This window comes from Anolis carolinensis, chromosome 1 (assembly GCF_035594765.1).
Source record: "Anolis carolinensis isolate JA03-04 chromosome 1, rAnoCar3.1.pri, whole genome shotgun sequence".
NCBI lineage: Eukaryota > Metazoa > Chordata > Lepidosauria > Squamata > Dactyloidae > Anolis > Anolis carolinensis.
The window spans coordinates 363,502,398-363,514,573 of record NC_085841.1 but is presented as its reverse complement, the minus strand read 5'-3'; the positions used below and the strand labels follow the sequence as shown (position 1 = coordinate 363,514,573).

At 43.3% G+C, this 12,176-nt stretch overlaps 1 protein-coding gene across 3 annotated transcripts in view; it reads left to right on the top strand.

Moving 5' to 3' along the window:
- ddhd1 (DDHD domain containing 1) overlaps positions 1–11,964 on the top strand; it is a 56,555-nt gene extending 44,591 nt beyond the window's left edge. For 2 of the 3 annotated variants that reach the window (XM_062968688.1, XM_062968689.1), the window contains 4 exons: positions 1,167–1,316; positions 3,917–4,169; positions 8,633–8,827; positions 10,890–11,964. In XM_062968688.1, coding sequence (XP_062824758.1) covers positions 1,167–1,316; positions 3,917–4,169; positions 8,633–8,827; positions 10,890–11,074 — 783 coding nt within the window. In that variant the 3' untranslated portion in view covers positions 11,075–11,964. The remainder of the gene's footprint in view (positions 1–1,166; positions 1,317–3,916; positions 4,170–8,632; positions 8,828–10,889) is intronic. The other variant, XR_010002251.1, reaches the window with a different exon arrangement.
- Positions 11,965–12,176: the final 212 nt, after the last annotated feature.

The window sequence follows — 12,176 nt, the reverse complement described above, 5'->3', positions numbered from 1 at the left end:
AATAATATGCCGGATGTTTACAATATTTATGTAGTTAGCACAAACAGTCCAGCAAGTTACAAAGAAAAGGGGGGGAAGTATTAACAAACAATGGTAAAGAAGAGATTGGCAATAAAAATCTGGCTAGGAGGATAGAGTGTTTCATGGACAAAGAACCCTTGTTTGATGTGTTGTGAAAGGCTTTCATGACAAGAACCGCTGGGTTGCTGTGAGTTTTCCAGGCTGTATGGCCATGTTCCAGAAGCAAGGAGGAAACCATAAAAAGGCTACTGGTATTAAAAAAAACTCTAAAATCAGGTCAATAAATAAAGAACAACTCTCAAAAATAGGGCAATTTCAGACAAGAATCAATCAAGGCCAGTTAACACCTCTCAACAAAGGATTCCTCCAGGCAGCAATCAGCCAGGCTTTGAAATTACAAGGCTATTAAATGCTAATCAAGGTGCAACATTCACACTTGCCTCAGACAAGAGTTCTTTCTCCCATCTTGGACCTTCCACAGATACATAAACCCCACTTGCCTAGTTTCTAACAGACCTCACAGCCTCTGAGGATGCCTGCCATAGATGTGGATGAAACATCAGGAGATAATGCTTCTCTAACATGGCCAGACAGACTGGAAAACTCACAGCAACCCAGCCCCTGTTTTAATGCAGCCTGTGTTCTCTTATAGCCAACTTTTATTGGTCTGTTTAAGGAGAGTATCCTTCCAGAATGCTTTCTCACTAAATTGACATTGATGCTACTGGGGATGTTTACTTGAATGATAACATTTTTATAGAATGCATTTTTCTGCCTTCTTCCTGGTCTTTGTGATTAGAAAAATAATGGAAATCCAGCTAGAGGGAATAACTTATTATATAGAAGTCACAAGTGTTTCCACTTCAGCCAACTTAAATCCCATCTTGGGAGAAAGATGGGATATAAATTTGATGAATCAATAAATCAGTTGCTGTGGGGAATTTAAGAGTCCTCCCTGTCAGCCCCAGCCTTCCCTTTCCATTTCCCAGTATTAGCAAAGGAAGTATAATGTGATTCTTTTATGGCACTTTGGGTTTCCGAGGTGTTGAAGTGGGACCAAAACTTTCTCACCCATTGTATCTCAAACAAGTGTCAGAAATCTGTCTTTTCACTGTGTATTAATATCAAACGAAATGTCTCCTTAGGTTGAAAACTTTTTCTGCATGGGATCTCCCTTAGCAGTGTTTTTGGCCTTGCGCGGCATCCGCCCAGGGAACAGTGGAAGTCAAGATCACATACTGCCCAGAAGTATTTGTAACCGGTTGCTAAACATTTTTCATCCAACAGACCCAGTGGTAAGTGTTAGTGAAGTAACCAACCTTCCCCGGATAGTACTGGCCTTATCTTGGGGCAAAAGAGGCAGCAACGGAGTGGAAGGCAGGAAAATAGGCTGTTAGGTAGGCGGTAGGCTGTTAGGAATTGTGGGAGTTGAAGAACAAAACACCTGGAGGGCCAAAGTTTGCCCATGCCTGGGATCACCTCAGAACCACTTCCTTTCATTTTGGCCAGGATTGCAAGGCGGAGTGTCACAGTGGATTGAGCCTTTGCTTGCATAGGCACTCAGATCCGGCCCTACTTGGGATTATTGCTAGATAACAGGTTGTGGAAGATGATCTGTGACCTTATACCACAATCCTGTAGTGGCTTGAGCCCCTTCTTTTGGGTGAGGCAGAATAGAGGGGGAGCATAACTTCCCTGGATCTAGACGCTATTCCCCTATTGATTCTGGCCTGCATCAATAGGGGAATAGCGTCTAGATCCAGGGAAGTTATGCTCCCCCTCTATTCTGCCTTGGTCAGACCACACCTGGAATACTGTGTCCAATTTTGGGCACCACAGTTGAAGGGAGATGTTGACAAGCTGGAAAGCGTCCAGAGGAGGGCGACTAAAATGATTAAGGGTCTGGAGAACAAGCCCTATGAGGAGCGGCTTAAAGAGCTGGGCATGTTTAGCCTGCAGAAGAGAAGGCTGAGAGGAGACACGATAGCCATGTACAAATACGTGAAGGGAAGTCATAGGGAGGAGGGAGCAAGCTTGTTTTCTGCTGCCCTGCAGACTAGGACATGGAACAATGGCTTCAAACTACAGGAAAGGAGATTCCACCTGAACATCAGGAAGAACTTCCTCACTGTGAGGGCTGTTCGACAGTGGAACTCTCTCCCCCGGGCCGTGGTGGAGGCTCCTTCTTTGGAGGCTTTTAAGCAGAGGCTGGATGGCCATCTGTCAGGGGTGCTTTGAATGCGATTTCCTGCTTCTTAGCAGGGGGTTGGACTGGATGGCCCATGTGGTCTCTTCCAACTCTACTATTCTATGATTCTATGATTCTATGAGGCACCTTGTGTTTGGATTTTCCACCTCATGCACACTCAGATCTGCAGTGCTGGCCTTGCTTGAGAGTGTGGCTAAATAACAGCTCAAGGAAGGTAGTTAATGACCATGTGCCAGAGGAGGTCACCCAAACTGCCTGTGTGGACAGGAGTGTGTGAGCATGTCACATCATATGGCAGAGCTGCCTCCTGTTAGGAGGAAGAGGGACCTATATGTAGGAGAGTTCACAGCACATTCCTTCCTGTGATTGACAGTGAGTGGGATGTGAGGGTCAACATTTGGCCTTCCCATCCTGTTCCAGGTGGGAGGCTGCCTTTGGGATTTTCAAAATTGTAGCAGGAGTACTGTGCATTTCTATTTTTGTTTGTTTGCTTGTCCATGATCTTTGTGAGTGCGTGCATTTCTTGGTTATATTGCATGGTACCACCCAGTTAACACAGCCAGCTGCATACTGACAAAATTATGTGTCTCCTTTGCTCAGGAACAGCAAGTGTGAAAATAATCTGACTGCTCTAGAAATGAAGGTGTGTTTCTTCATGCCTTAATTTTTCTTCCAAGACCTTGTTTTGATCGCCTGCCCCACCCTTTTCCAGCTGTGTGGAAACTGGTTGGATAATGTGGCAAATACTGGATATTTCTGATGTTTTCCAAAGGTGGAAAATTATGTTTTAAAAACTTCAAAAATAATAAATGTAGTACCATTAGTATTGCAGATTATTCAGTGCGGGTAACCCAGTAATACAGTGCACAGTTTGCCAGTTCAAAAAATGAGCAACACAAGAAGGCAAAAAACCCAGAAATTTACTCTTGAGTATTCAGAGCAGTGACTTCAAAACATAATCAACAGTACAGTCACCATTTCTTCTGAGTTGTATTGCACTCACATATTGTATAGTCCATAGAGATCAAAGAAATAAACCTTCCAGTGCTTCTTGGATGTAGAGATAGTGGCCAGCATGAAATGTAACTGCTGCCAGCCAGGAGCTTTGTAAAGGACAAACTCTCCCAAGTTATACCCCTCTGGGAATCTGCCAAACTGATCAGCCTTGATTATTGCAGCCTGTACTCAGGCGTGTTTTTCTCTTAACACACACACACACCTGCACACCCGGTAGCAATCCTACTGTAACTTACCCATATACCTTAATAGTTAGCACTTATGATTAGGAAATTCTGTAGCAAAGTTTCTTTGGATTTTTCCAAATATTAGGTAGTGATTTTTAAAATGCCACATATAGATCTGTCTAGAAACATTTCCTTTGTCCATCTTCCTCATGATTAGAGTCCATTGACTTCAGCAAGAGTTTGGGAAGCAAGGATTATATGACCACTGGGGTTCCTTGTCTGTGTTGAACATGTCACTTGTTTCATGTCATGCTGAAAACCTTAAGTCCAGTGGGCTCTTGGTGTCTTCAGGATATCAAAACCTGAGCTATTGGTATAGGGAATGTTTCCTATCTTCAAAATGGGAGTGTAAGTATCTGTCTAAAGAGAAGGAATAGGTAACATGAAATAAATTATTTTTTCCTTATTACCTAAGACATTTTCCTGGTCTTTTTACTTGCAGGCCTATAGACTAGAACCTTTAATTCTGAAGCATTATAGCAACATTTCTCCTGTCCAGATCCACTGGTACAACACCACGAACCCTCTACCTTATGAACACATGAAGCCAAGTTTCCTCAACCCGGCAAAAGATTCTACCTCAGCCCCAGAGAGTGAACCTCTCCCGACTTTACCCAGCCCCACAACATCCCCCGTCATGGCACGGCGGCACTATGGGGAGTCCATTACAAACATAGGCAAAGCAAGTATAATGGGTAACTATATTTGAAACCTTGACAGCTTGTTTTTATGTGTGGCTATCCTATCTCTATTACTAGTTGAGCTCTCTCTCCAGTTATATGCGTGTGTGCGCATTCTCTGAAAATATATGTACATAAAGGCTGTTCTAGCCTTTGCAGCATGCCACATCTGGTGTCTACGTCTGTCAGGAGTGTTCTCGTTGTACTGTATTTCACTTAATCTAATGCTCACATTTTTTGGCTAAATGACCTTCCCAAAATTAAGGTACGCATTACATTTGCGTAATACGGTCATCATGCTAATTTTACTGCCATGGCTCAGTGCTATGCAATGCTAGGATTTGTAGTTTGGTGAGGCATCAGCATCCTTCGGCAGCCCCCATGATCCAAGCTACAGCCTCCGGACTCCATAGCATTGTGCCAGGCAATTAAAATGAATTCATTCTACAGAATAGATGACCTCAAGGTTTTCTTTTCCATCACTGAGAGCTTTGGTGTTCTAACACTTTTGTTTTTTAAGAAGCAATCCTAAGCAGGCAGGCACTGTAAGGCACACTTTTTTTTGCCAAATTACAAAGAGTGCACTTTTTGCTGCTGCACATTACATTCAGCAGCAAATACTTTTTTTGGTTTCGGGGTTTTGAAAATTGAGGTGCACATTAGATTCGATGGCGCATTTGATTTGCATAAATACGGGTATATAGCAGAGGGTTAGATTGGATGGCCCTTATGTTTTCTTCCAACTCTATTATTCTATCTAGGCAGGTTAGTCTCCAATTCACACTGGCACATAGCTGTTTCATGGGGAAATGCTACTGAACACAGCAGAATAAATTAAATGTGTGTCTTTCAAAATCATGTTGGAAGAGACCCCAAGGGCCTTCTAGCCCAATCCCCTTCTTCCATGCAAGACAACACAATCCAAGCACTCCCTTCAGATAGCCATCCAATTCCTGTTTTAAATTCTCCAGAGAATGAGACTCCACCCAACTCCCAGGCAGCAGCATAGTCAACTGTAAAAGCAGCTCTGAGCATCAGGAGGGGTTTTTTTTTATCATATTCTGATGGAATTTCTTTCCCTGGAATTTGGATCCAGTGTTAAGTCTCTGGAGCAGCAGAAAACAAGCTATCTCCTTCTTCAGTATAGCCTCCTTTCAAATTTTAAACCCAAGGAGGCCCTTATGTTCCTTCTCCGCCATATCTTCTTCTCCAGGCTAAACATTCACACCTCCCTGAGCCACCCCTCAGAGGTCATGGCTTCCAAATATTCACTCAACCCCTTCCTTTGTCTTTTCCACATGTCCGTGCATTACTACTTGGAACTGAGAAGAACTTAATTGGTGTTGTTGCCACTTTATGTACACAACATATTCAGTACTATAAAGGGGCAAAACATTTTTATCATTGCATAAAAGTGAAGTAAACAACAGCAAACAGGCCAAAATTCTGGATTGGGTTGAGTAAGGTTTCAGCACAGCCAGTGACTTCAACATATCCATACCAGCAAAGGTCCTAAAGTCTTGGAAATGTGGATCAGGAAAGCAAGAATTGTGGTGAATTCTAAGAGCACAGGAACCAGACAAACCAGGAACAACACATACAGAGAGGTTTTAATTCTGTTCAAAGGCAAAGCATTTCCCTCAACTCCTTCTGACATTTCTTAGAAGTGTAAAGACATTGGTAAAACAGATAAAAGTTGTCTACAAAGATTATCCTTTCCAAGCCCCCAATAATGGAGTTGGAGGGGCAAAATGCTGATGATGATGAGTAGAATTTTTCCTTAGTAAAAAGGATGTTCAGTGCCAAGTACAGTTAGTGCCCAAAGCAACTTGCCTGCCTGTATTCACGCCTTTAGTCTGATTAGTGGACGTCCAGAATCCTGGACTGTTCGTTTCCTTTTAGTGGTGTTTTAGTGGGCTTACATTAAAGGTAAATTGCCCTGACTGCATTTAAGCCCAGCTGTTGCTCTGCTTGGTACCAGTCAACGTTTTCTTGATACCATTGGACTATGCTGATCCCAGTTCTTCCTCTTCTGGTTCCAGCATGACCACTATAAGTCTAGGCCGCACCAGGATTTATGGAACCACCACATTCACAGGCCTGTGACCAAGAGGGGAGAGTCACATAGCATTTGCTTGTGGGTACTACGACTTGTATCACCTCAGAGGGGGGGAAATCCTGCAGCCATGAAATAGGGTCACCTGGGATCAACCATGTTTTAAGTTCATCTCCTTCCCAGGGAGAGGAGAGTTGCGGGCGGAGTGGGTGGTTGGCCATGTATGTCACCTTTAGTTCTTTGGAAGAGGAGCATCAAACAGGTGGATCCCACTTTACTTGTTAGTTGCCTTCCAAGCACTCTCTTTCCTCTTGGATTCAGATGTTACCCTTTTCCTCTTGGAATAATTGCAAGACTACCCACAATTGGTGTTGTCACAGTATGGCATAGCAATACATAACCTAATAGCAATGTATTCTTTTTCTGTCCTGCACTTCCTCTGAGAGTGGAGAATGCTTTTTGTTTTCAGAGCAGCCTTGTGAGGCTGAATTCCAAGGCTGTACGCTGTGTTTCATGGCTCTCTTGTGTCATCTACCATTCTTTCTCCCTCTGCCTCAGTCAAAGTGCTCTTCAGTCAAAGACTCTGGTTCAAATGATGGCAACCATGAATCCATATCCTCATTGTCCTCTTCCGTCCTGCCTTCTTCATCTTCACCCAGATCCTTTGCTTGGCAGTCATAGCCTTCTCTAGAAGACGGTCATTTATATTCTGAACAGTTGCTACATTTGGTCACCGCTTTAGGAGGACCTCATTGCCCCTGTCCAGTAAAAACTACATATTAGGTCGGTTCCGCCTGTAACAATCCCCATGTTGCCATCTTTACTTGATATGGCCAGACTGTCCTAGAACCTTTCCTCGATTCCACCAACTTCCTAGAAAGTTGAGAATCTTCACAAGACATGGGAGGAAAATAATAAACTTAATAATAAACTTTATTTATATCCCACCCTATCTCCCCGTAGGTACTCAGGGCAGTTGTTTTCCTTCAGACATTTTACGTCTTGACTCCATAGGGCAAATTCCTGATGCTAATAGCCAAAATGTCTGTTCCACTGCAGCATTATCATCTGCATTGTAAATTATAGATCCTTCTTTAACTAATTATATGTAAGACAGCATCTGGTTTACGTTCTGGTCTGTGATTGGAATCAGAGTTCAAATCCCTGCTTGGACATGGAAATACACTAAGTTACTTTGAGCCAGTCCCACTCTCTCAGCCTCAGAGGAAGCAGTTCTTGCCAGTAAAACCCCATGATTGGGGTCAGCATAAGTCAGAAACAACTTAAAGGCACACAATAACAAATGAAAATCATAGACCAAAGAGGTTGCTCACCTGTTAGTCGTCTGTAAACTCCCACATCCTCCCCAGTATCTCTTCCTTGTTTGTTCTTATTGTGTTTCCACAATGCAATTGAGAATTGGCAAGGCTTCTGCCAAAAATGGTTGCAGAGGCTCAGACTACCTCCTGTGTGTGGGTTCACAGATGACCGCTTGAGGAAACACATGCACCGGTCACCTGCTGACCGCATGAACATTCAGCCTCTGGCAGTACAACCTGCGGGTTCTCAGGGTGGCATACTACTGAAACAAAATCAAACAATTCCAGATTAAAAAACACAATGGAGTAATTTAAAATGGGATGAAAGGGTATTATATAAACAAAACAGCAGAAAAGCCTAAAACAAAGAAAACCTTGTACATATACACTTTTAAGAAGTAACAAGATTCAAACCCAAAGGCTTTAATAGGGATATATTCAGTGCTTTCATTTTAAGTGAGAGTCTGGAAAGATACCCACTGGTGCCTGTAGGTTTAAAAGTTTTCCAGCTGTAGTTTGTGGCTCCAACTCCGTCCACAGGAGGGCACCAGAGTCAGAAAAAAGGCCGCGTTGATTTTTACATTTGTCAAAAGTGAAGGGTTCTTGCCATTTTCAGATATTTATAAATCACAGAAGTAATTTAATCAGGTCATTCAGTAATGTTGTTCATACTGAAATGGGTGGGGGAAAGATGGAAGAACATCCGCACAGTCATTGGAGTTAATATTCAAAGCAACAAAGGCAGCCAGCATCGAAGAAAGCCAACTGGGAAGGTCCAACGGCCATTTTTCACCTGCCCTGTACTGAGAGCTCAGCACCAGCGTTTCATGATAAAAGTAAAGGGTGACTCCTATTGTTTTGGTTTTATTTTGGGATACAGTAAAAAACGGGGGTGGCTTTTTCTGGAGAAGAGTAATGCCTACTATAGGTGCAGAAAAACAGTCTGGCAGGACCATCAAGGAAGGAAAAGGGTTTGCAGTTTCAGAAGCAATGGGAGTTTGATTTTTAGCTCCATTTGTGCATAGATCCTCACATGAAGTTTCTTCAAGCTGTTTCCACTTGCAGAACTGCAATTCCTCTTGTGTTGTGCTTCCCGTATGCAGGTGCTGCCAGCATTGGGAAAGGTCTCGGAGGGATGCTCTTCTCGAGATTTGGGCGCGCCACTGCTCCCGCTGCGCCGGGACTGGAACCAGGCAAAGAAGGGACCGAAGTAGAGGAGAAGAAGTCCGTCGTGAACCAAGCAACAATTGGGACGCAGACATTCCCCCACAGCAGCTCCGGCTTCCTGGACCCAACATGTAAGCAAGCAAGCTGTTCAATGATCTGGCAACCTCCACACTGCCAGTCTTGGCTTTACCTTTCACTCTGAAAAAAGTTTCAGTCTTTCAACATAGTTTGGATACCCACCTCAGAAATACTTCAACCATAAATGACTGCATTGGCAGCAGGTTGGACTAAATTACCATTGAAGTCTCTCTTGACTCCATTTGCTACCCCCAAAGTCATTTAAATGTCATTCCAGCCATGAAACCCTCTTTTCTGAACAGCAGTGATGGCCTGATGAGAGTAAAATGCCTCATTTGTGTAGTGGTGGAGGCCTGAGGTCCAAATGTTCACTGGACTTTACTCAGTTGCATTTATTTGACCCTATTTGGATGAAAACAGGATGTTGGGAGTCTTAAGAAAACAGGAACCTGTCTTTATTAATCCCAACTTTATTAATCCATTCGGAAAGGGAATGCTTGGTTTGAAGCAGTTGGGGGAATGAGTGAGAATATATTTCTGAGATATATGGAAGGCCTTTTGGATAAAAAAATAATGTGTGCCTCTAAGAAAGTTATTTTCTTGCCTATTTGATGCATTTGTATGCTGCCTTTCTCCCAGAGTGGAGACCCAAAGCAGCTTCAGAAAATCCACATATCTTCAGGCAGACCCAGTTGGCTTCCAAAATGCATGTAAAGGGGAGGAATCAAAGCAGAATGGTAGACTTTAGTTGCAGTTCATTTAGCCATTGTCTTTGCCCTCTTTCCAAGACCTAGTAACTCTTGCCTTTATGACTTACTAACTTTTCCATAGTCTCCAAATGACCACAAACTTACGACCTCCTCCAGTGTTGTGGACTTCAACTCCCACATTCCCAACAGCCTACCAGCTGTTAGGAATTGTGGGAACTGAAGTCCAAAACATCTGGAGGGCTGAAATTTTCCCATGCCTGCTTTATAAAAAAAGGAATGCTATAGAATCTTAGCTTAGTTGGAGGAGACTCCAAAGTAATCTAGTCTAGCCACCCGCCATGTCACAATCCACAACTCTCTCTCTCCTTTGCAAGCTAGATAGTGAACTTCTTGCTTTTTTTATTTGCAACTGCTGCTCTTCTCACACACCACGTCTTATTTTCACCTGCCCAGCCACTTCTTTCTATTGAGAACCACTTGAAATGAAGAGGAGTAGGGTGTAATTTCACACATTCCAAACATGCCATGATTCTGCCTCTTCCCCCCCCCCCCCCCCAGTGGCTAACAATGATTAAAACAAACTTAGGTAATTTTTTGCCTCATACAACTGTCAACCCACCAATCAGTCAAAAACCAATTAAAAATGAAGCCACCAAAAAGAAAAATATGCAGGATCTGTGTTCCTTGAATATTCAGCCTTCAAAGGCCTGTTAAAACAAAAGGTCTTTTTCACTGGCTTTCAGAAAGATATCCAGGAAGCTGGTAGTAAACTCTTTGAGAAGGGAGCTCCAGAGCTTGGGAGCAACCACCAAGAAGGCCCTTTCCCATGTTCGCATTATATGCATTATATGCATTTATATGCTGCCTTATGAGGCCATGAAATAGATAGCTATCCCAACAGACATTGGGAACCACAGGCTGGCTCAAATGGGGAAGAACCTAATTCTGAGCTTTATAACCTAAGTCTCTCCCTGAAAAAAAGAGAAGAAAAAGTACAAAAGAAGCCAAGAGAAGGCCATGGGTTTTGTTATTGGGGATGATATTTTCTGGGGTGTTGTGTGGTTTCTGGGCTGTATGGCCGTGTTCTAGCAGCATTTTCTCCTGATGTTTCACCTGCATCTGTGGCTGGCATCTTCCTAGGATAGATAGTACTACCATCAGATCCTCTGAAGCTGCCAACCACAGATGCAGGCAAAACATCAGAAGAAAATGCTCCTAGAACATGGCCACACAGTTAGGACACCACACAACACCCTAGTGAATGCCTTTGACAATATAATGATGTTTTCTGTTTATAAGACACACAAAAAACCCAAAAGAAGGCCACAGGTTTTCTAGGTGGGAAGGATATCTTTCATTTGCAAAGCCTTGGATGCTGATCTCTCTTTCTCTCTTCCCTCTGCAGTGGAGCTAGAGCACAGGATTGACTTTGAGCTCAGGGAAGGCCTGGTGGAGAGCCGGTACTGGTCTGCCGTCACCTCGCACACTGCTTACTGGTCTTCTATGGACATTGCCCTCTTCCTGCTCACCTTCATGTACAAGCAGGAGCAAGAGGAGGATGGCATCAAGCCCCACTTAGACTCTGTTTGATTTTAGCTTGGGGGGTTGGGGGGAGGGGGGAGGGAGGGAAGGATGACACTTGGCCAGTGGCACAGAGCGGTCTGTTTCCGAGGCACGGTGGTTTCAGGTTTAAATGCATGTCTGGATCTCTTCCTTCCGAGATTGTTTGCTCTTCGAGGCGCGTTTCCAGTCCTCTGCCAGTTGAGGCCTTCTTGAAAGAACGGCTCTCGGTTCCCGCTCTATCAGCTGCGGACGAACAGAGCAGAGGCGGTTGTTTCAGCACCCACGGTAGGGTTGGCACCGTTACAGATTAACCACAACTACTGTTTAACCGAGTTAATTTTTTTTCCAAGTGCAGAGATTAGTCCTCCTCAACGGAATTTGTTTTCGTTTTAAGAAAAATTCCCACACACCTAAAATGGCCACGTTCTGTGTCCTTTGCGGCGGGACCTAAACGGCCAATGGGTCTCACCTTTCTGACCAAAGTCTGCTCTTCCTGGGTCCATTGGAATTCCTCCTCTTAGGAAAGCAACAGACTCAAACAAACCGTGTGCTAACAACACAACACTCACCCAGATACTACAACTGGAAAGCAGGCATGAAGCAAATATTTTGAGATATTGTAATTATAATTTATTTTTACCTCCAACTCACTGTCGCTTTGTTTTACTCCAGTCCGTGTACTTTTTTCTACTGTTCCTTTCTCCTCCCTTTTTTGTTTTTTGTTTTGTTCTGTTTTTTTTTGTTTGGGGTCAAGAAGACATACGTTAAAGAACCACATTTATTTTCTACAGTGTTAAAAACGGCTTTATTCCTCAGACGACATATCTTTGTACTATTCAAAAGGAGCTATGGACACTGTGGCACACTTTTCAGTATTTTTTCATTAAAAATAAACCTTTGTGGACTCACACAAATAACTCTTGTTTCCATGGGGAGGGGGGGTGTTCTTCCAAGGTTGTGTTCTCTGGGAGTCCTGGAATTTTCTTCCTTTTGTAAAATAGCTGCATTGGAATTGGTGACAAAAATCCCTCAGTCATCAAAGTGAACACAAAAATGAGCAACGCTGAACCATTCATTAATTTATATCCCACCATTCTTTTAGTTTTGGACTCAACTTATAGAATTTTAC